A 24189-nucleotide genomic window follows, 5' to 3' on the forward strand; every position below is an offset into this window, starting at 1 on the left:
GGATGGTTGCTAGGGTGTTGCTAGGCGGTTGCTAGGGTATTCTGGGCGGTTGCTATGGTGTTGCTAGGCGGTTGCTAGGGTGTTGCTAGGCAGTTGCTAGGGTGTTCTGGGTAGTTGCTATGGTGTTGCTAGGCGGTTGCTAGGGTATTCTGGGTATTCTGGGTGGTTGCTATGGTGTTGCTAGGCGGTTGCTAGGGTGTTCTGGGTGGTTGCTAGGGTGTTCTGGGTGGTTGCTATGGTGTTGCTAGGGTATTCTGGATGGTTGCTAGGGCGTTGCTAGGTGGTTGCTAGGGTAATCTGAGTGGTTGCTAGGGCATTGCTAGGGTATCCTGGGTGGTTGCTAGGCTGTTGGTAGGGTGTTCTGGGTGGTTGCTAGGGCGTTGCTAGGCAGTTTTGCTAGGGTAATCTGGGTGGTTGCTATGGTGTTACTAGGTGGTTGGTAGTTGTCAAATATGGTTACTGTTGAGTTTGTAGCATTTTATTGACATGATTTAGCACTTAGCTAATCAATATTAGCATGTAGCTATTCACTGCTAGCATGTGTAGGATGTAGCAAGTCCCGTTTGCTAGCATGAGTCAAAAGAGCCAACCCCCATCTCTATACGATGTTCTGATACAGAGATATAGGTCTTGCAAAACGGTTGCTAGGGTACTCTGTTTGGTTGCTAGGGAGTGGCTTTGCAGCTGCCAATGATGAAGCTCCAAAGTCAATGTGAATGTTGTTTTGATGCAGAGATATAGGTCTTGCAAAATGGTTGCTAGGGAGTGGCTTGGCAGCTGCCAATCATGAAACTCCAAAGGCTGCTTGTCAGTATAAATGATATAAACCAACTCCCATGCCTCTGTGAAATTCAGAATGGAAGATATCCCTGTTTGGATTTTGGTGGCTAAGGTGCTCGACAATGGTTGCTAGGGCGTGGCCAGTAAGTGTTGAGGTGATTCAGGATTGGCTGTTTGCTGCCCCGAGTCAAACGAGCCCACCCTCATGTTTCTATGACACTTATATCCTGAGATATCCCTTTGATCTGTTTCAATGGAAGTCTATGGAACTTGTTGCTAAGGAGCTCTAAATGGTTGCTAGGGCGTGGCTTGATAGCTTCACAATGATCCTGAGAGACTGATTGGCCGTCTGAGTAAAATGAGCCCGCCCCTTTGTCTCTACGACACTGTGATCCAGAGTTATGTTCAATATAAAAGCGGTTTCTATGGTGTAGGACGGCCCATTTCATGGGCCGTCCTACACCATAGTAAGTCAATGGGGCAACTTTGGGCCGCTCCTGCCCCCCAGGGGTGAAACTTTTACCCCATTGTGTGGTATATTCTTACAGAGCCTGTCAGCCTCTTAAAATGTGGTAAATCACACGTTTCTGCGACATCCTCGTTCCGAGCTACGACTCGTCAAAGTTTGACGCAATGTTAAGTCTATGGGATTTTTCGGCCGGTTTTTCGCCCCTGGGGCGAACATCGTACCCCCGATCGCTTATAAAAGTCATAGCACACCATTCCCGAACAGGCCGCACGTTTTGACACCTCATTCATGGGTCTGTGACAAAAACTGCGGGAGGAGTAGCGCGTCAAAAAGTGGCGAGAAGAATAAGAATAAGAATAAGAACTAGAATGTACATTTCCAGAAGAAAATGTGAAGTGGTGCTTGCAGTGGCAAAACTCGCCACTCGGTTGCTAGGGTGTGGTACATGATTGCATACTAGGCAACAAACATGTCTGTACTATGTTCTGGTGCTGAGATATGGCTTATTCATGTTGTTCAGGTGGTTGCTAGGGCATTGCTAAGGTGTTCTGAGTGGTTGCTAGGGTGTTTTGGGTGGTTGCTAGGGTATTCTGGGTGGTTGCTAGGGTGTTCTGGTTGGTTGCTAGGGTATTTTGGGTGGTTGCTAGGGCATTGCTAGGGTGTTCTGGGTGGTTGCTAGGGTGTTCTGGGTGGTTGCTATGGTGTTGCTAGGCGGTTGCTAGGGTATTCTGGGTGGTTGCTAGGGCGTTGCTAGGCGGTTGTTAGGGTATTCTGGGTGGTTGCTAGGGCGTTGCTAGGCGGTTGCTAGGGTGTTCTGGGTGGTTGCCTGGGTGTTGCTAGGCGGTTGCTAGGGTATTCTGGATGGTTGCCAGGGTGTTGCTAGGCGGTTGCTAGGGTGTTTTGGGTGGTTGCTAGGGTGTTGCTAGGTGGTTGCTAGGGTGTTCTGAGTGGTTGCTAGGGTGTTGCTAGGCGGTTGCTAGGGTATCCTGGGTGGTTGCTAGGCGGTTGCTAGGGTGTTCTGGGTGGTTGCTAGGGCGTTGCTAGGCAGTTGCTAGGGTGTTCTGGGTGGTTGCTAGGGTGTTGCTAGGGTAATTTGGGTGGTTGCTATGGTGTTACTAGGTGGTTGGTAGTTGTCAAAGATGGTTACTGTTGAGTTTGTAGCATTTTATTGGCATGATTTAGCACTTAGCTAATCAATATTAGCATGTAGCTATTCACTGCTAGCATGTTTAGCATGTAGCAAGTCCTGTTTGCTAGCATGAGTAAAAAGAGCCAACCCCCATCTCTATACGATGTTTTGATGCAGAGATATAGGTCTTGCAAAACGGTTGCTAGGGTACTATGTTTGGTTGCTAGGGAGTGGCTTGGCAGCTGCCAATCATGAAGCTCCAAAGTCAATGTGAATGTATAAACCAACCCCCATCTCTATACGATGATTTGATGCAGAGATATAGGTCTTGCAAAATGGTTGCTAGGGTACTCTGTTTGGTTGCTAGGGAGTGGCTTGACAGCTGCCAATCATGAAACTCCAAAGGCTGCTTGTCAGTATGAATGATATAAACCAACTCCCATGCCTCTGTGACATTCAGAATGGAAGATATCCCTCTTTGGATTTTGGTTGCTAAGGTGCTCGACAATGGTTGCTAGGGCGTGGCTAGGAAGTGTTGAGGTGATTCATGATTGGCTGTTTGCTGCCCCGAGTCAAACGAGACCACCCTCATGTTTCTATGACAATTCAGTCCAGAGATATCCCTTCGATCTCTTTCAATGGAAGTCTATGGGAGTTGTTGCTAAGGTGCTCTAAATGGTTGCTAGGGCGTGGCTTGATAGCTTCACAATGATCCTGAGAGACTGATTGGTTGTCTGAGTAAAATGAGCCCGCCCCTTTGTCTCTACGACACTGTGATCCAGAGTTATGTTCAATATAAAAGCGGTTTCTATGGTGTAGGACGGCCCTACACCATAGTAAGTCAATGGGGAAACTTTGGGCAGCTCCTGCCCCCCAGGGGTGCAACTTTTACCCCATTGTGTGGTATGTTCTTACAGAGTCTGTCAGCCTCTTCAAATGTGGTAAATTACACGTTTCTGCGACATCCTCGTTCCGAGATACGACTCGTCAAAGTTTGACGCAATGTTAAGTCTATGGGATTTTTCGGCCGGTTTTTCGCCCCTGGGGCGAACATCGTACCCCCGATCCCTTATAAAAGTCATAGCACACCATTCCCGAACAGGCCGCACGTTTTGACGCCTCATTCGTGGGTCTGTGACAAAAACTGCGGGAGGAGTAGCGCGTCAAAAAGTGGCCAGAAGAATAAGAAGAAGAAGAAGAAGAATAAGAATAATAAGTATGTGAGATAACAATAGTGTTGCTTTGCCATAGGCAAGCACCACTAATAATAAGTATGCACAATAACACTAGTGTTGCTTTGCCATAGGCAAGCACCACTAACTAGAATGTACATTTCCAGAAGAAAATGTGAAGTGGTGCTTGCAGTGGCAAAACTCGCCACTCGGTTGCTAGGGTGTTGTGGGTGGTTGCTCGGGCGTTGCTAGGGTGTTATGGGTGGTTGCTAGGTGGTTGCTAGGGTGTTCTTGGTGGTTGCTAGGCGGTTGCTAGGGTATTCTGGGTGGTTAGGGCAATACTAGGTGGTTGCTAGGGTGTTCTGGGTGGTTGCTATGGTGTTGCTAGGCAGTTGCTCGGGTATTCAGGGTGGTTGCTATGGTGTTGCTAGGCGGTTGCTAGGGTGATGCTAGGTGGTTGCTAGGGTGTTCTTGGTGGTTGCTAGGCGGTTGCTAGGGTATTCTGGGTGGTTGTTAGGGCGTTGCTGGGGGTTTATTGGTGGTTGCTATGGTGTTGCTAGGGTATTCTGAGTGGTTGCTAAGGTATTCTGGGTGGTTGCTAGGGTGTTGCTAGGGTGTTATGGGTGGTTGCTATGGTGTTGCTAGGTGGTTGCTAGGGTGTTCTGGTTGGTTGTTAGGCGGTTGCTAGGGTATTCAGGGTGGTTGCTATGGTGTTGCTATGCGGTTGCTAGGGTATTCTGGGTGGTTGCTAAGGTGTTTTGGGTGGTTGCTAGGGTGTTCTGGGTGGTTGCTAGGGGGTTGCTAGGGTGTTCTGGTTGGTTGCTAGGGTGTTGCTAGGGTGTTCTGGGTGGTTGCTAGGGTGTTGCTAGGCGGTTGCTAGGGTGTTCTGGGTGGTTGCTATGGTGTTGCTATGCGGTTGCTAGGGTATTCTGGGTGGTTGCTAAGGTGTTTTGGGTGGTTGCTAGGCGGTTGCTAGGGTGTTCTGGGTGGTTGCTAGGGTGTTGCTAGGCGGTTGCTAGGGTGTTCTGAGTGGTTGCTAGGGTGTTGCTAGGTGGTTGCTAGGGTGTTCTGGGTGGTTGCTAGGGTGTTGCTAGGGTGTTCTGGGTGGTTGCTAGGGTGTTGCTAGGCGGTTGCTAGGGTGTTCTGAGTGGTTGCTAGGGTGTTGCTAGGTGGTTGCTAGGGTATTCTGGGTGGTTGCTAGGGTGTTGCTAGGCGGTTGCTAGGGTGTTCTGGGTGGTTGCTAGGGTGTTGCTAGGCGGTTGCTAGGGTATTCTGGGTGGTTGCTATGGTGTTGCTAGGCGGTTGCTAGGGTGTTTTGGGTGGTTGCTAGGGTGTTTTAGGTGGTTGCTATGGTGTTACTAGGTGGTTGGTAGTGTTCACATTTGGTTACTATAGAGTTTTTATAATGTTAATGGCATGATTTAGCACTTAGCTAATCAATATTAGCATGTAGCTATTCACAGCTAGCATGTTTAGCATGTTGAAAGTCCTGTGTGCTAGCATGAATCAAAAGACCCAAACCCCATCTCTATACGATGTTCTGATGCAGAGATGTAGGTCTTGCAAAATGGTTGCTAGGGTACTCTGTTTGGTTGCTAGGGAGTGGCTTGGCAGCTGCCAATGATGAAACTCCAAAGGCTGCTTGTCAGTATGAATTATATAAACCAACCCCCATCTCTATACGGTGTTCTGATATAGAGATGTAGGTCTTGCAAAATGGTTGCTAGAGTACTCTGTTTGGTTGCTAGGGAGTGGCTTGGCAGCTGCCAATGATGAAACTCCAAAGGCTGCTTGTCAGTATGAATGATATAAACCAACTCCCATGCCTCTGTGACATTCAGAATGGACGATATTCCTCTTTGGATTTTGGTTGCTAAGGTGCTCGACAATGGTTGCTAGGGCGTGGCTAGGAAGTGTTGAGGTGATTCATGATTGGCTGTTTGCTGCCCCGAGTCAAACGAGACCACCCTCATGTTTCTATGACAATTCAGTCCAGAGATATCCCTTCGATCTCTTTCAATGGAAGTCTATGGGAGTTGTTGCTAAGGTGCTCTAAATGGTTGCTAGGGCGTGGCTTGATAGCTTCACAATGATCCTGAGAGACTGATTGGTTGTCTGAGTAAAATGAGCCCGCCCCTTTGTCTCTACGACACTGTGATCCAGAGTTATGTTCAATATAAAAGCGGTTTCTATGGTGTAGGACGGCCCATTTTATGGGCCGTCCTACACCATAGTAAGTCAATGGGGAAACTTTGGGCAGCTCCTGCCCCCCAGGGGTGCAACTTTTACCCCATTGTGTGGTATGTTCTTACAGAGTCTGTCAGCCTCTTCAAATGTGGTAAATTACACGTTTCTGCGACATCCTCGTTCCGAGATACGACTCGTCAAAGTTTGACGCAATGTTAAGTCTATGGGATTTTTCGGCCGGTTTTTCGCCCCTGGGGCGAACATCGTACCCCCGATCCCTTATAAAAGTCATAGCACACCATTCCCGAACAGGCCGCACGTTTTGACGCCTCATTCGTGGGTCTGTGACAAAAACTGCGGGAGGAGTAGCGCGTCAAAAAGTGGCCAGAAGAATAAGAAGAAGAAGAATAAGAATAATAAGTATGTGAGATAACAATAGTGTTGCTTTGCCATAGGCAAGCACCACTAATAATAAGTATGCACAATAACACTAGTGTTGCTTTGCCATAGGCAAGCACCACTAACTAGAATGTACATTTCCAGAAGAAAATGTGAAGTGGTGCTTGCAGTGGCAAAACTCGCCACTCGGTTGCTAGGGTGATGTGGGTGGTTGCTCGGGCGTTGCTAGGGTGTTATGGGTGGTTGCTAGGTGGTTGCTAGGGTGTTCTTGGTGGTTGCTAGGCGGTTGCTAGGGTATTCTGGGTGGTTAGGGCAATACTAGGTGGTTGCTAGGGTGTTCTGGGTGGTTGCTATGGTGTTGCTAGGCAGTTGCTCGGGTATTCAGGGTGGTTGCTATGGTGTTGCTAGGCGGTTGCTAGGGTGATGCTAGGTGGTTGCTAGGGTGTTCTTGGTGGTTGCTAGGCGGTTGCTAGGGTATTCTGGGTGGTTGTTAGGGCGTTGCTGGGGGTTTATTGGTGGTTGCTATGGTGTTGCTAGGGTATTCTGAGTGGTTGCTAAGGTATTCTGGGTGGTTGCTAGGGTGTTGCTAGGGTGTTATGGGTGGTTGCTATGGTGTTGCTAGGTGGTTGCTAGGGTGTTCTGGTTGGTTGTTAGGCGGTTGCTAGGGTATTCAGGGTGGTTGCTATGGTGTTGCTATGCGGTTGCTAGGGTATTCTGGGTGGTTGCTAAGATGTTTTGGGTGGTTGCTAGGGTGTTCTGGGTGGTTGCTAGGGGGTTGCTAGGGTGTTCTGGTTGGTTGCTAGGGTGTTGCTAGGGTGGTTGCTAGGGTGTTGCTAGGCGGTTGCTAGGGTGTTCTGGGTGGTTGCTATGGTGTTGCTATGTGGTTGCTAGGGTATTCTGGGTGGTTGCTAAGGTGTTTTGGGTGGTTGCTAGGCGGTTGCTAGGGTGTTCTGGGTGGTTGCTAGGGTGTTGCTAGGCGGTTGCTAGGGTGTTCTGAGTGGTTGCTAGGGTGTTGCTAGGTGGTTGCTAGGGTATTCTGGGTGGTTGCTAGGGTGTTTCTAGGCGGTTGCTAGGGTGTTCTGGGTGGTTGCTAGGGTGTTGCTAGGCGGTTGCTAGGGTGTTCTGGGTGGTTGCTAGGGTGTTGCTAGGCGGTTGCTAGGGTATTCTGGGTGGTTGCTATGGTTCTGCTAGGCGGTTGCTAGGGTGTTTTGGGTGGTTGCTAGGGTGTTTTAGGTGGTTGCTATTGTGTTACTAGGTGGTTGGTAGTGTTCACATTTGGTTACTATAGAGTTTTTATAATGTTAATGGCATGATTTAGCACTTAGCTAATCAATATTAGCATGTAGCTATTCACAGCTAGCATGTTTAGCATGTTGAAAGTCCTGTGTGCTAACATGAGTCAAAAGACCCAAACCCCATCTCTATACGATGTTCTGATGCAGAGATGTAGGTCTTGCAAAATGGTTGCTAGGGTACTCTGTTTGGTTGCTAGGGAGTGGCTTGGCAGCTGCCAATGATGAAACTCCAAAGGCTGCTTGTCAGTATGAATTATATAAACCAACCCCCATCTCTATACGGTGTTCTGATATAGAGATGTAGGTCTTGCAAAATGGTTGCTAGAGTACTCTGTTTGGTTGCTAGGGAGTGGCTTGGCAGCTGCCAATGATGAAACTCCAAAGGCTGCTTGTCAGTATGAATGATATAAACCAACTCCCATGCCTCTGTGACATTCAGAATGGACGATATTCCTCTTTGGATTTTGGTTGCTAAGGTGCTCGACAATGGTTGCTAGGGCGTGGCTAGGAAGTGTTGAGGTGATTCATGATTGGCTGTTTGCTGCCCCGAGTCAAACGAGACCACCCTCATGTTTCTATGACAATTCAGTCCAGAGATATCCCTTCGATCTCTTTCAATGGAAGTCTATGGGAGTTGTTGCTAAGGTGCTCTAAATGGTTGCAAGGGCGTGGCTTGATAGCTTCACAATGATCCTGAGAGACTGATTGGTTGTCTGAGTAAAATGAGCCCGCCCCTTTGTCTCTACGACACTGTGATCCAGAGTTATGTTCAATATAAAAGCGGTTTCTATGGTGTAGGACGGCCCATTTCATGGGCCGTCCTACACCATAGTAAGTCAATGGGGAAACTTTGGGCAGCTCCTGCCCCCCAGGGGTGCAACTTTTACCCCATTGTGTGGTATGTTCTTACAGAGCCTGTCAGCCTCTTCAAATGTGGTAAATTACACGTTTCTGCGACATCCTCGTTCCGAGCTACGACTCGTCAAAGTTTGACGCAATGTTAAGTCTATGGGATTTTTCGGCCGGTTTTTCGCCCCTGGGGCAAACATCGTACCCCCGATCGCTTATAAAAGTCATAGCACACCATTCCCGAACAGGCCGCACGTTTTGACACCTCATTCATGGGTCTGTGACAAAAACTGAGGGAGGAGTAGCGCGTCAAAAAGTGGCCAGAAGAATAAGAAGAATAAGAATAAGAACTAGAATGTACATTTCCAGAAGAAAATGTGAAGTGGTGCTTGCAGTGGCAAAACTCGCCACTCGGTTGCTAGGGTGTTGTGGGTGGTTGCTCGGGCGTTGCTAGGGTGTTATGGGTGGTTGCTAGGTGGTTGCTAGGGTGTTCTTGGTGGTTGCTAGGCGGTTGCTAGGGTATTCTGGGTGGTTAGGGCAATACTAGGTGGTTGCTAGGGTGTTCTGGGTGGTTGCTATGGTGTTGCTAGGCAGTTGCTCGGGTATTCAGGGTGGTTGCTATGGTGTTGCTAGGCGGTTGCTAGGGTGATGCTAGGTGGTTGCTAGGGTGTTCTTGGTGGTTGCTAGGCGGTTGCTAGGGTATTCTGGGTGGTTGTTAGAGCGTTGCTGAGGGTTTATTGGTGGTTGCTATGGTGTTGCTAGGGTATTCTGAGTGGTTGCTAAGGTATTCTGGGTGGTTGCTAGGGTGTTATGGGTGGTTGCTATGGTGTTGCTAGGCGGTTGCTAGGGTGTTCTGGTTGGTTGTTAGGCGGTTGCTAGGGTATTCAGGGTGGTTGCTATGGTGTTGCTATGCGGTTGCTAGGGTATTCTGGGTGGTTGCTTGGGTGTTCTGGGTGGTTGCTAGGGGGTTGCTAGGGTGTTCTGGTTGGTTGCTAGGGGGTTGCTAGGCGGTTGCTAGGGTGTTCTGGGTGGTTGCTAGGGTGTTGCTAGGCGGTTGCTAGGGTGTTCTGGGTGGTTGCTATGGTGTTGCTATGCGGTTGCTAGGGTATTCTGGGTGGTTGCTAAGGTGTTTTGGGTGGTTGCTAGGCGGTTGCTAGGGTGTTCTGAGTGGTTGCTAGGGTGTTGCTAGGCGGTTGCTAGGGTGTTCTGAGTGGTTGCTAGGGTGTTGCTAGGTGGTTGCTAGGGTATTCTGGGTGGTTGCTAGGGTGTTGCTAGGTGGTTGCTAGGGTGTTCTGGGTGGTTGCTAGGCGGTTGCTAGGGTATTCTGGGTGGTTGCTATGGTGTTGCTAGGCGGCTGCTAGGGTGTTTTGGGTGGTTGCTAGGGTTTTTTAGGTGGTTGCTATGGTATTCTGGATGGTTGCTATGGTGTTACTAGGTGGTTGGTAGTGTTCACATTTGGTTACTATAGAGTTTTTATAATGTTAATGGCATGATTTAGCACTTAGCTAATCAATATTAGCATGTAGCTATTCACAGCTAGCATGTTTAGCATGTTGAAAGTCCTGTGTGCTAGCATGAGTCAAAAGACCCAAACCCCATCTCTATACGATGTTCTGATGCAGAGATGTAGGTCTTGCAAAATGGTTGCTAGGGTACTCTGTTTGGTTGCTAGGGAGTGGCTTGGCAGCTGCCAATGATGAAACTCCAAAGGCTGCTTGTCAGTATGAATTATATAAACCAACCCCCATCTCTATACGATGTTCTGATATAGAGATGTAGGTCTTGCAAAATGGTTGCTAGGGTACTCTGTTTGGTTGCTAGGGAGTGGCTTGGCAGCTGCCAATCATGAAACTCTAAAGGCTGCTTGTCAGTATAAATGATATAAACCAACTCCCATGCCTCTGTGACATTCAGAATGGAAGATATGCCTGTTTGGATTTTGGTTGCTAAGGTGCTCGACAATGGTTGCTAGGGCGTGGCCAGTAAGTGTTGAGGTGATTCAGGATTGGCTGTTTGCTGCCCCGAGTCAAACGAGCCCACCCTCATGTTTCTATGACTCTTATATTCTGAGATATCGCTTTGATCTGTTTCAATGGAAGTCTATGGAACTTGTTGCTAAGGAGCTCTAAATGGTTGCTAGGGCGTGGCTAGATAGCTTCGCAATGATCCTGAGAGACTGATTGGCCGTCTGAGTAAAATGAGCCCGCCCCTTTGTCTCTACGACACTGTGATCCAGAGTTATGTTCAATATAAAAGCGGTTTCTATGGTGTAGGACGGCCCATTTCATGGGCCGTCCTACACCATAGTAAGTCAATGGGGCAACTTTGGGCAGCTCCTGCCCCACAGGGGTGCAACTTTTACCCCATTGTGTGGTATATTCTTACAGAGCCTGTCAGCCTCTTCAAATGTGGTAAATTACACGTTTCTGCGACATCCTCGTTCCGAGCTACGACTCGTCAAAGTTTGACGCAATGTTAAGTCTATGGGATTTTTCGGCCGGTTTTTCGCCCCTGGGGCGAACATCGTACCCCCGATCCCTTATAAAAGTCATAGCACACCATGCCCGAACAGGCCGCACGTTTTGACACCTCATTCATGGGTCTGTGACAAAAACTGCGGGAGGAGTAGCGCGTCAAAAAGTGGCCAGAAGAATAAGAAGAAGAATAAGAAGAATAAGAAGAATAAGTATGCACAATAACACTAGTGTTGCTTTGCCATAGGCAAGCACCACTAATAATAAGTATGCACAATAACACTAGTGTTGCTTTGCCATAGGCAAGCACCACTAATAATAAGTATGAACAATAACACTAGTGTTGCTTTGCCATAGGCAAGCACCACTAACTAGAATGTACATTTCGAGAAGAAAATGTGAAGTGGTGTTTGCAGTGGCAAAACTCGTCACTCCATTGCTAGAGTGTGGTACATGATTGCAAATGAACCAACAAACATGTCTGTATGACGTTTTGGTGCTGAGATATGGATTATTCATGTGTTCAGGTTGTTGCTAGGTGGTTGCTATGGTGTTCTGAGTGGGTGCTATGCAGTTGCTAGGGTGTTTTGGGTGGTTGCTAGGGTATTCTGGGTGGTTGCAAGGGTGTTCTGGGTGGTTGCTAGGGTGTTTTGATTGGTTGCTATGGTGTTGCTAAGCAGTTGCTAGGGTATTCTGGGTGGTTGCTAGGGTGTTGCTGGGATGTTCTGGGTGGTTACTATGAGGTTGCTATGGTGTTTCTAGGTGGTTGCTAGGGGGATCTAGGTGGTTGCTAGGCGGTTGCTAGGGTGTTCTGGGTGGTTGCTATGATGTTGCTAGGTGGTTGCTAAGGTATTCTGGGTTGTTGCTAGGCGGTTGCTAGGGTATTCTGGATGGTTGCTAGGGTGTTGCTAGGTGATTGCTAGGGTGTTCTAGGTGGTTGCTATGGTGTTGCTAGGGTGTTTTGGATGGTTGCTATGTTGTTGCTAGGTGGTTGCTAGGGTATTCTGGTTGTTACTAGGCAGTTGCTAGGGTATTCTGGGTGGTTGCTATGATGTCACTAGGGGGTTGGTAGTTGCCACAGATGGTTACTATTGGAGTTCTTAGCATTTTTTTGTCATGATTAAGCACTTACCTAATCGCCATTAGCATGTAGCTATTCACAGCTAGCATGTGTAGTATATTGGAAGTTCTGTTTGCTAGCATAAGTCAAAAGAGACAACCCTCATCTCTATACGATGTTCTGATGCAGAGATATATGTCTTGCAAAATGGTTGCTAGGGTACTCTGTTTGGTTGCTAGGGAGTGGGTTGGCAGCTGCCAGTCATGAAAGTCCAAAGGCTGATTGTCAGTGTGAAGGATATAAACCAAGTTCCATGCCTCTGTGACATTTAGAATGGAAGATATCCCTTCATGGATTTTGGTTGCTAAGGTGCACAACAATGGTTGCTAGGGAGGGGCTACGTAGTGTTGAGGTGATTCATTATTGGCAGCCATATCACCCTGTTGCCCAAGACTGGTTGCCCACTGAAGCTAAGCAGGGATGAGCCTACAAACAGAGTACCCTAGCAACCATTTTGCAAGACATATCTCTGTATCAGAACATCATATAGAGATGGGGTTAACACAAGTTGCGGGAACAGCTCCGTGTTGCAAGCACCAATCCGTTTTTTTTTTCTATAGACATTACTCACAAAGGTGTAACGATCAAGATTAACTTAAAAATTGCCCGGAGTTCTCCTTTAACATAACAGACATGCAGAAATGAGATTTGAGGCATAAATTCCTGATGTAATTTATTTATGCAGTTCTAAAAAATTGAGACGAACTCATGGAGTCACGTAGCGTAATCCGTCATGTCCTGCCCCAATAAAGACGTAACTTTACATGAATTAAATAAAACAGATATGAATGAGTGCATGTTGAAAATAAAAGCGCTGAATTTAATTCTCTATCTGTTGTATTTGCTCACCAGTAGTCTCGAAAAAATTGTTTTTTAATCGTTGAGTATAGTTCTGTGCAAATGCATAGATAAACAACACTTTGTCAGAAAGCACTTCATGATCTAGACCGACAAAATATTATTAATTATTAATAACATACTAGTTGGAAAATGCAATGATGTAGGCTATATGCTGTTTTGTTTGTTACTTTCCTGACAATGTTATATTCCTGCTAATATTATTCAGTGAATGAATATTACCCAGTGAATTATTCCTCAATCTTGGTTTAAACCTATTAAACGGCACATAAACCTTCTAAAACTGTTTAAAATGAATTACATTTCTGCAAAGGTTATATGACTCCCCTGTCCATTATTTTCTCTATATGAAAACATTAGACTTTTAACATTTATTTTGCCTATTGTTAAAATTGTTTGTGCTGATGCTTATAAAATATATGTATAATTTAGATATAAATTATATAATGTAATAATTTAACCCCTGGGGGTCTGGGGGGTTTTCTGGGTCGTGGAGGTGTTCTGACATGCTCTGACATTTGTGCTTTTTTCAGTTATTTATAAACATGTTAATGGCAAAGGTGTAAATTCACTCTATATAGCACAAACAGGACTACCGTAATATGTGAGCAAGATGTATGTACATGTTTGTATTTTTGAGAGAATAATGTTTATGCGTGGTTATTGAAAAACTAAAACTTAAAGTGTCTGAAATAAGGCCCCAAAACACATACTAAATATGTGTCTACAAGAATTTTGACTAATGGGCATTGTTGCCTAGAGTTTTTGCTTCAAAATGATCTGAAAATCATCCTGTCTAATCATTTACACAAAACAATACATTGATTTAAATTTTATAAGACACCTTTTGTTTGGAAAGGCAATATGTTGGAGGCGTGTTCACACCTGAGAAGACAAAGGCCGGATAATGTGCCACATACATAATGAGGCTAATTAATATGCAGCTTTCACACAGGTGTGTCACAGGGTCCCAAAGCATGCAAGGACAAAAGAAATTATCTATATATACATATTTTACAATTAGAAATTGTAACCAATTACAAATAGGTTACAATTACAACAACAATTACAATTATTACAATATTTCAAGTGTATTCTTTCTTTGTAAAAAGTATACATTTTATCATACGTATTAAAAAAGGTAAGGATTCATTATTTTGAATATTGGAACAAACACTATAATAACATCTTAGTTGATAATTCAATATACCTACTTTATTTTTGACAAAACATCATGTCGTATATTTAACATGAGCAGAAATTGGTGAGCAAAAGCGTACCTATTTAATGTGACAGTAGTCTTTTTTTACAGTCAAAACTTTATAATCTATCCAAAACTAATCACAAAATCTTGTCTAAACATTCATATTTAGTCTGTAACATATTGTGTATGATATATTAGCATATACATGTTAATTTGCAGTTTGTTGCTTATACAGACATTTTATTTCAACATATTTCAGTCTATTTTTACTCATCTTAGTAGGCTATAGCAATATAGTTTGGATGTGTTCATGTAAATTTAATAACATGTTTACTAATGTAGGTGCGAGAGTGAATGAACGGCACAGACACACGCTGTATAACTGTAGTAAACAAAGCGGCGATACCAGCTCACTTTTTTCCTTATCAGTGCAAAAGAGACTCAAATTACTCTGTTGATTTTGATCTTACATATAAGTGCTGTACATTATTACATCCTGTTAAGTGTCTATTTTTTTGTGGGTACTCACAATAAAAAACAAAGTGTTGTGCTTTTCGTCAAATAAAGAAAAATAAACATGATGCGCGTTTTACCTTCTCTCGTCAGTGAGGTCCATTCTGAAACGCGTCTGAAAAATGAACTATAACTCTGACAATACTTGTCACAGAGATAAGAGAGATTTCTCTTTATGAAGCAGAAATTCTCTTCTTTTAAATGAAGTAATTTATATAAAAAAACAAATATTCTCAGTTTATGTAATCTGTATGAAAAGAGAGAGATGTCAGTATTTTTCTTTCCAGCTCATTATACCTCATTACGCGTTATGTGTCACACAGACAAGCAATTCATATTTAAACAGACTTTTTGCGGTTTATAGACACTATTCAATATCGTGATTAGGACAAAGCACTTAAGAATAAATGACTTACTACATCAGCTGGATCCGTTGCTCCTCGACATGAAACTACCAGCACTTCTGATACATTTTCCAGGGTTATTAGATAGTATTATTCCTCACAGGGTAGGGATACGCTATGTACACAGCGGTAGTAAGAAACTTACTAAACATGATTTTATAATCCAGCTGGTGGGCGTTGGCATGTTTGCATGGCTTGCCTTAGATCATTTGCGTTTGAATACCGCGCGCTCTCCGTGGGCGTGGCACATTAACGCGTAATGAGGTATAATGAGCTGGAAAGAAAAATACTGACATCTCTCTATTTTCATACAGATTACATAAACTGAGAATATATTTTTTTAATATAAATTACTTCATTTAAAAGAAGAGAATTTCAGCTTCATAAAGAGAAATCTCTCGTATCTCTGTGACAAGTACTGACAGAGTTACAGTTCATTTTTCGGACGCGTTTCAGAATGGACCTCACTGACGAGAGAAGGTAAAATGCGCATCATGTTTATTTTTCTTTATTTGACGAAAAGCACAACACTTTGTTTTTATTGTGAGTACCCACAAAAAAAATAGACACTTAACAGGATGTAATGATGTACAGCACTTATATGTAAGATCAAAATCAACAGAGTAATTTGAGTCTCTTTTGCACTGATAAGGAAAAAAGTGAGCTGGTATCGCCGGCGATACCGCCGACTCCAGAGGGTTAAAAGAATATAAAATAAAATCTCACACAAAAAGTTTGAATAAAATGGAGCCACAAAAATATTGCAAACAATCCAATGTATGAATGATCTCACACTGTCTCAAAAACATAGCGTGCGCGTGTGTGTGTATGTGTGTGTGTGTGTGTCAAAGCAGGAATTTCCCTCCCTCCGCATTGCTGAGGACCTTGGAAGATTATCTCACACAGAAGTTGAAAAAGCATTATTTTCATTTAAATGAAATGATTATAAAATTTACATGTAGTCATTCACAAATTTTTGACACTGACTCAAATTGAAAAACCAAGCTGTTCAATTAAAAGTATATAAATTAAACAAAAATAAAATCATCTTACTGTTTCACCATGGTTGAGAAAAACCCATAAGTGTTTCCGCTGAAGTCTTTTCTCTCTGTCACACCAGCGTGTGGCTGGCCTGGTATCTGTTTTTGTGACACGTTCCTGAGCCCATTGAAAAGCATTGTGTTCCTTTAAAAGTGTATAAATTAAAATATATCATATATAAAATAAATAGTTTACTAATTGTTGTTCATTTAAAATCTTACTAAATTACTGAAGTTGAAAATCATGCCGTTCATTAAAAAATCTTACTAAGTTACTGAAGTTGAAAAGCATTCTGTTCATTTAAAATAAATATTTTACAAATTTACTGTACCAATTATGTTAGATTTAGATAAAAAATAAAATCATCTTACATTTTCACCAGGGTTGAAGAAAAAAAAAATCACACAGGTAGTGCCTGCCAGCATGGACAGTGTGCATGACAAATAAGTGATTTCAAAAGGTCTGCCTACCCCCTGGGAATGTGAATTGGCCTTGAACCTAAACACTTCCATTCATAGAGTACTGAAAGAATATAGTGGACACACAGCTCCGCCGTTTCCCCATAGTTTTCCACAGGCTCTTACTGTAAAAGGCTATAAAATAGCCAAGACACATGGACGTGTGTCATACCACATGTCTGGACTAAAAACTTTTGCACCCTCTCTTCTATGACCACCTCATCAAAAATGCAAAACAGTGAGTACTTTCTCTATAATTAATTTATGCTACGGTGCTGTTTATCTGTATTACGCAATGATGTTTAATTTGAAAAATTGTTTATACATAAGGAAAAGACGGTATAATTCATTAGTGTTTTAAATAAATTTTTAAAATATATCATATCATAAAAGTATCAGTTTAACATGACTGTTTTACAGCAATGTTTATTTTGCATTATGCTATGTTGTATTTTTTATCTCATGTAACTAAAATCTGCAGCATTGTTTATTTAAGCTGCTGGGTTTCCATAAAGGACCTTAAAATAAATGTTTTGGATGTATTCAGTTAAATCTTATTTAGAGATTATTTTAGTCAGACATGCTTATATGTGCATAGGCCTATTTTATTCCTCTTCAGTTACTTACTTTTTAAATTTTGCTAGGTTACTTTTTAATTCTTCTTTTACTCCGTCTTTGATTTTAACTTTTAGCAATTTGCATGATAAATTGTTTAACATGTAAGCTACATGAATGACACTGTCACAATGTGATAAGCAAAACATATAAAAGTCAAGTCAAAGCTATTTATATAGGCTAGCGCTTTTCATTGCCATTTAAAATAACATGGTCTTTCCTTCTCTCTCTAGAGACAGCAAACACTGCAGGACAATCAGGCATCCAAGTAACATGTTAGTCTGGTTTATATTTTATTTTTAATGAGAAAACATTATAGAGTGCAACAGGCGGTTTCTGGAAGTAAAAACATTTACTTTCGCCATACGGAAATTAATTTTAAAGACAGACCTACTGTGAGCTAAGAGGTTGTTAATACATGGTATTTGCTTCTGATAAAGCCTTCAGCTTATTTTTTTGTAAATAATCGTGCTTCACAGTTGAACTCCTGGTGAAAACTACATTACCCATGAGCCATGATGCTGTAGTGAAAATTATGTCAAACATAGTTTAAAAAAAAGTTTTTTAAAATCACTATGGGAAATAAGAATGAAAAGGGGGGGGGGGGGGGGGGCACTGTTGCACTCTATGTATAATGACAGATGAACTGACAGATATTTTATGTAAACAGGCAAAATCTCTGCATCTGATGATGGCCATGTGTTTTCGCTGATCATAACTGGTTTAACTCTTGGCTCCTTTGAGATCAATATGACTTCTGCCAAACCAAATGTGCCGGCATATTGTAAGTGTAATACACGAGAAACTATTAATACACGAGAAACTATTAAAACAGTTTTCGCCTATGTAATGTATAAAATTATTCTTAATTAATCAGTCGTAGTTAACTATTTGGGACCAATTTTAAGGAAGGTTACATTCTGGTCTAACAGTGTCATGTACAAATTTGCAATACAGAATTGTTTTGTGTTTTTGGTACTATTGGATCGAGTTTTGTAGAATTTATTTTATGTGCTGTAATGCTCCTGGATTATTCAGACTCAGAATTGTAACTATTACTATAGCCTTTATCAGCCATTTATTTTACTGCAGACTTATCAACCTTATTTATTTACTGCAGATTTTATCAAAGGCACGAATTAACTCAATTCATGGCAGCAATAATAAAAGAAGAAGAAAAAAAATGAACAATTGACAGATGAACTGACAGATATTTTATGTAAACAGGCAAAATCTCTGCATCTGATGATGGCCATGTGTTTTCACCGATCATAACTGGTTCAAGCTCCTTTGAGATCAATATGACTTCTGCCAAATCAAATGTGCCGGCAAATTGTAAGTGTAATACACAAGAAACTATTAAAACAGTTTTCGCCTATGTAATGTATAAAATGAATCTTAATTAAGCAGTCGTAGTTAACTATTTGGGGCCAATTTTAAGGAAGGTCGCATTCTGGTCTAACATTGGCATGTGCACATTTGCAATACAGAATTGTTTTGTGTTTTTGGTACTATTGGATCAAGTTTTGTAGAATTTATTTCATGTGCTGTCATGCTCCTGGATTATTCAGACTCAGAATTGTAACTATTACTACAGCCTTCATCAGCCCTTTATTTTACTGCAGACTTATCAAACTTATTTATTTACTGCAGATTTGATCAAAGCCAAATACTGCCCAAACGGGGATACTGGGAAAGAAGAGAAACAGGATAATACAAGGTTAGATTCAATCTTTATATTCTTTCCCATTTTGTCTTCATTTTCCTTTTTCCTGTTATTGTTTTAATTTTTATATTCTCAGATCATCAAAGGTTTCTGAAAGCAAACACCAGTCAGTTGGTTGAAAAAGTGAAGAACATTAATCCAATAATTGATTTATTGATTGCTCAATGAATCAGTTACAAATGTGCGAGCGAATCCAACACACCAGATGAAGACGAGGGAACCGCTGGACTATGTGAATTGTGAAAGCATTGCCAACGACCTGGTCAACGCTTTGTTCAAGCATGAAGAATCTCTCATGAAGAAACTGCAATAACAACTGTTGTAGCCTATTGTTTGGCATTATGTACTTAAACAGTTTTTGAAAAAATAAAATGTTTTTAATAATTGATTGGTGTTGGAATTTTAATTTTAGTATTTAGAACCAAGTATATTGTACAAGTAAGAAGAAACCAAACTGGCCATATAATGATATATTGCACATAATAAACAATGGCAAAGTTTGTATTCCTTAAAAAACAGGCAATGTTTGAGAACCCTAATATTGGTGTAATCTCTGCGAGGTCTCAACCACGAACGCAAAACTTTGTGGTGGGTGATACGGGCATAGCTTTACTAAAGGAAAATATTATGGAAGTAATTTTCAAACTATATTTTATTTATTTATATTATGGTTTTCATGTTGATTTAAAGTTTTTGTTATTAACTAATACCTTTATTTTTTACATCCAGCACAAACTTTTGTTGAAAAATCGTTCTCTGAAATACCCAAAGTATTAACGCAAAAAGTAAGTGTATGCTGTTTCACACTTAAACTATTTCAACAGAATCACATCTGACTATGCAGATAAAATTGCACAAAAGTAAATTCTAGTGATCAACTTGCTAAAGAGTAAATACAACATGAGCCAATTAAAGCAAATACGAAAAGCCACTTGTGATCAGTTTTGTAATTGACATTTTATATAGTCAATTAGGCCGTTTACATCTTGCTTCTTTTTGTTTCTGTACAGTTTGCAAAAACTATAGTCTCCGAGCGTGGTCAAACATATAGGAATTTATGAAAAAACATGAACAGATATTTCTACATGAGATATTTCTTTTAGAACATTTTTCAGCTATGTGTACGAAACATCGACATGAAAGATGAGTATTGCTGTTTTTCTGTTACCTATAAAACTATTATACTTCAAACTCGTCTAGCTATTGCTCATTTCAAAGCACAGTCATAGATACGCAGTTATTTTATGTATGTGGCTAAACAACGGTTAAGCTAATGAATTACCGGCTATATTTTTACGTGAATGGCGGGATGAATCATTTTTTAATCTGTCTACACCGATACTTTGACAAGAGTTTTAGGTCTGATCCAGAAAACAGATGGTAAGCAGTAAGTTATGAAAACATGTGATAAGCAGTTTTGGCCTCATCATCAAAATGTTTTAACATATCGTAAATTTCAATTGTTAGATAAATTATCTAACGATTATACCTAACTATCAACAGTTTATGTGAAACAAGCTCAGTCACATTAGAGTTGGAATCTTGTTTATATTGTACATTGTTATTGAACCGCACGTTTAACAGTGCTAGTTTTCTTAAATTGTTTACCACGGTTTCATTTTTAACAACACTATCGCAACACTTATCGTATTGCCGGGTGTGATTCTAATGTTTTGTACGGTGTCTTCTTTACACTTTCACCCCATGGATATCTGTTTCCTACAGTTAGCTGTAGTGAACTCTAGGTCTTCTCTTTGTTCATATACGACAGTATGCACATGATTTAATAAAATGATGGTTTAAACCACATTATTTTATTATACCATTTTTAAATAGCGCTTAAATGTATATTTTATATTTTAACCCTTTATGCAAATATAGAATAGGCCTACAGCACAAGGATCTCTGAAATATTTTTTTACGTGTAAAATATCTATGTAGATCTATCTATGTTTTAAAAAATACAAAGACATCTTTCTACCAGCGACCCTACACATCTGGGCATACAACAAAACACAGTGCATCCGTGTACGATGATTGATCAGAAAATTACTTTTGTCGCTTTGTTTGAAGAAACACTTTAATCAACTGGTGCTTGATAACTATTAAAATGATTAAACAACCCTCAATTCGGTAATGATGCGATATTGATATCACGTTTTAATTTCAACTCAATGCGCTAAAGGTCTATAACTGAACTTTAACATCTTAATATTTGGTAAAAGTTAACTTAAAGCCTTACTTTCTAAACGCTTTTTACAGAACTTGTTGTGAACATTCACCCATCCATATGTTAATATGTATATATACAGTGATGTGAATAAGTTAGGACACCCATGATAAAGTTGCCTAAAAAGAGGAACAAAAAATCATCATTTGGAAATTGATCTTAATGCCTTAATTAAAAAAATGAGGAAAAATACAACCTTTAAGGACACCAATTTTCTTAGTGTATGAATAATGTATCATAAATAAATAAATGTTCTTCCTTAAAATACAGGGTGCATAAGTCAGGACACCCCTATGTTAAATTCCCATAGAGTCAGGCAGATTTTTATTTTTAAAGGCCAGTAATTTCATGGATCCAGGATAATATGCATCCTGATAAAGTTCCATTGGCCTTTGGAATTAAAATATCCCCACATCATCACATTCCCTTCACCATACCTAGAGATTGGCATGGGGTACTTTCCATAAGATCATCTTTCAATGCAAATCAAACCAGCTATTAGGCTAACTGAAATAAAACCATGCCAATCTCTAGGTATTGTGAAGGGTGTGTGATGATGTGGGGATATTTTAATTCCAAAGGCCAAGGGAACATTATCAGGATGCATATTATCCTGGATCCTTGAAATAACTGGCCTTTAAAAATAAAAATCTGCCTGACTCCATGGGAATTTAAAATAGGGGTGTCCTGACTTATTCACCCTGTATTTTAAGGAAGAACATTTATTTATTTATGATACATTATTCATTCACAAAGAAAATTGGTGTCCTTAAAGGTTTGATTTTTCCTCATTTTTTTAATTAAGGCATTAAGATCAATTTCCAAAAGATGATTTTTTATTCCTCTTTTTAGGCAACTTTAGCGTGGGTGTCCTAACTTATTCACATCACTGTATATATATATATATATATATATATATATATATATATATATTTTTGCTGTAATTAATAGAATTCTCTCTGGCAGTATATGCATAACTTCTCCATGACTTTACTTCTGATTCAATGAGGCTTTAATCCTACGTAGCGGTTTACGACGTCATGACGATGACCACCATATACAACTCCTCCTACGGGGCGGGCTGAGCACTATCAGTTGTCCTGATAAACTCTATACAGAGCCCAGCCTCAGTTATCGCACACAACCCCTGGCTCTAGTTCTAATAGTCGCGGACTGCTGTGCTACTGCAACATCTCATTGATCAAAAGTCGAGGGAATTGATCAGAAGTTCCTGTTTGTCTGAGCCTGCTGCAATCTACACTTTTTTCGACTCACACTTCTAACCCAAAAACTTTGTTAACGCACAAGGCCTGGACGATTGTGCTGCAAGGACTAGCTCAAGAGATTTCTGGAACTAACAGAATCTTTCACCATCGAATAGGGGACCTAAAAATCTGAAAACTTCAGAAATGGCGACGCAAAAGCTGATGGAGAGCGATTCCCCGTCGAGTTCTGGCAATGCGGGACACAAGTATCATCCGGCGTGTGAGTGCGCCACGGGGAATGGCTGTTCTTTTAAGAGATACGGTAGACTCTATCTTTAAAGATCATTTTAGAAGCCTGATTGTTAGCTTAATGCACAGGATCATCGAGGCTGTGTTTGATGAGAATAACGATTGTGCGAGGGATACCAAACGTGTGAAAAATCTCAAAAAAGAAATGGATGTCATAAGAGGCTTGGTTGGATCCTGGACAGATGTTACGCCCATGTTTTTAAATGACAAAGAACCGATCGGCGTAATCTTCAGAAAAGTTCTGGATGTGATGCTTGAATCTCGTGACGAATTCGAAGTCGACGAACTACTCTGTATATGTAAGTTTGTAACAGATCTCTGTGTGTCACTGTTGTCAAAAAATGCCAAAACAGATGTTGGCGAACTAGTTGAAGGCCTCGTCAACTATACCCTAGACAAAGACATGGTAGCGTGCAGAGACTTTCTATTCTGGTAGGATCATAAATAAATGGAGTTATTGTCTACTTTATGTATATGTAATGCCGGTCTATCATAATTTTGTAAAGAAAAATACTGTTGAAATAAAAGATTGTACCACTTAAATCATTCTTTGCGACCGTGTCGGAGCTTTGGAGTTTCACAATTTTATAATAAAAATGGTATTATAAGTCTTGATTCTTGCGCATTAATAATTTAATGAATAAATACTAGATAATAATATTTAAGAGATGAAATTTTTCAGAGATCCTTGTGCGGTAGGCCTATTCTATATTTGCATAAAGGGTTAAAATATAAAATATACATTTAAGAGCTATTTAAAAATGGTATAATAAAATAATGTGGTTTAAACCATCATTTTATTAAATCATGTGCATACTGTCGTATATGAACAAAGAGAAGACCAAAAGTTCACTACAGCTAACTGTAGGAATCAGATATCCATGGGGTGAAAGTGTAAAGAAGACACCATACAAAACATTACAATCAAACCCGGCAATATGATAAGTGTTGCGTTAGTGTTGTTAAAAATTAAACCGTGGTAAACAATTTAAGAACACTAGCACTGTTAAACATGCGGTTCAATAACAATGTACAATATAAACAAGAATCCAACTCTAATGTGACTGAGCTTGTTTCACATATAACTGTTGATATTTAGGTATAATCGTTAGATAATTTATCAAACAATTGAAACTTGCGCTATGTTAAAACATTTTGATGATGAGGCCAAAACTGCTTATCACATGTTTTCATAACTTACTGCTTACCGTCTGTTTTCTGGATCAGACCTAAAACTCTTGTGTCAAAGTATCGGTGTAGACAGATTAAAAAATGAATCATCCCGCCATTCACGTAAATATATAGCCGGTAATTCATTAGCTTAACCGTTGTTTAGCCACATACATAAAATGACTGCGTATCTATGACTGTGCTGTGAAATGGGCAATAGCTAGACGAGTTTGAAGTATAATAGCTTTATAGGTAGCAGAAAAACAGCAATACTCATCTTTCATGTCGATGTTTCGTACACATTTCGTACACTGAAAGATGTTTTAAAGAAATATCTCAAGTTGATATCTGTTCATGTTTTTCATAAATTCCTATATGTTTGACCACGCTCGGAGACTATAGTTTTTGCAAACTGTACAAAAACAAAAAGAAGCAAGATGTAAATGGCCTAATTGACTATATAAAATGTCAATTACAAAAACTGATCACAAGTGGCTTTTCGTATTTGCTTTAAATGGCTCATGTTGTATTTACTCTTTAGCAAGTTGATCACTAGAATTTACTTTTGTGCAATTTTATCTG

The 24189-nt window shown here is 41.0% G+C and overlaps 2 protein-coding genes across 6 annotated transcripts in view; one reads left to right on the forward strand and one right to left on the reverse strand.

The window, feature by feature from the left end:
• Positions 1-24189, reverse strand: part of LOC143740254 (MSL complex subunit 3-like) — a 272665-nt gene that overhangs the window by 67688 nt on the left and 180788 nt on the right. The window lies entirely within an intron of this gene.
• Positions 16544-18838, forward strand: LOC143740137 (uncharacterized). 3 transcript variants are annotated; one of them, XM_077232201.1, is made up of 6 exons: positions 16544-16590; positions 17201-17242; positions 17638-17751; positions 18195-18302; positions 18621-18687; positions 18770-18838. In XM_077232201.1, exons 1-6 carry the CDS (start codon positions 16563-16565, stop codon positions 18810-18812), a joined length of 402 nt encoding a protein of 133 aa, XP_077088316.1. In that variant the 5' UTR covers positions 16544-16562; the 3' UTR covers positions 18813-18838. The 3 variants fall into 3 exon arrangements, with proteins under 3 accessions (XP_077088316.1, XP_077088318.1, XP_077088317.1); XM_077232203.1 differs by lacking the exon at positions 17638-17751; XM_077232202.1 differs by lacking the exon at positions 18195-18302 and having other exon boundaries at positions 18770-18828.

The sequence above is a fragment of the Siphateles boraxobius genome, unplaced genomic scaffold (genome assembly GCF_051911475.1).
Source record: "Siphateles boraxobius isolate OS27281-9 unplaced genomic scaffold, OSU_SipBor_1 17, whole genome shotgun sequence".
NCBI classification, from domain to species: domain Eukaryota; kingdom Metazoa; phylum Chordata; class Actinopteri; order Cypriniformes; family Leuciscidae; genus Siphateles; species Siphateles boraxobius.

What these genes read in the sequence shown, in the direction of transcription:
- LOC143740137 (XM_077232201.1), top strand. Translation starts at nt 16,563, where the DNA reads ATGACCACCTCATCAAAAATGCAAAACA. An exon ending in ATCAGGCATCCAAGTAACAT is followed by an intron (nt 17,243 to 17,637) that starts GTTAGTCTGGTT and finishes TTATGTAAACAG; the next exon opens with GCAAAATCTCTGCATCTGAT. An exon ending in ATCAAATGTGCCGGCAAATT is followed by an intron (nt 18,303 to 18,620) that starts GTAAGTGTAATA and finishes TATTTACTGCAG; the next exon opens with ATTTGATCAAAGCCAAATAC.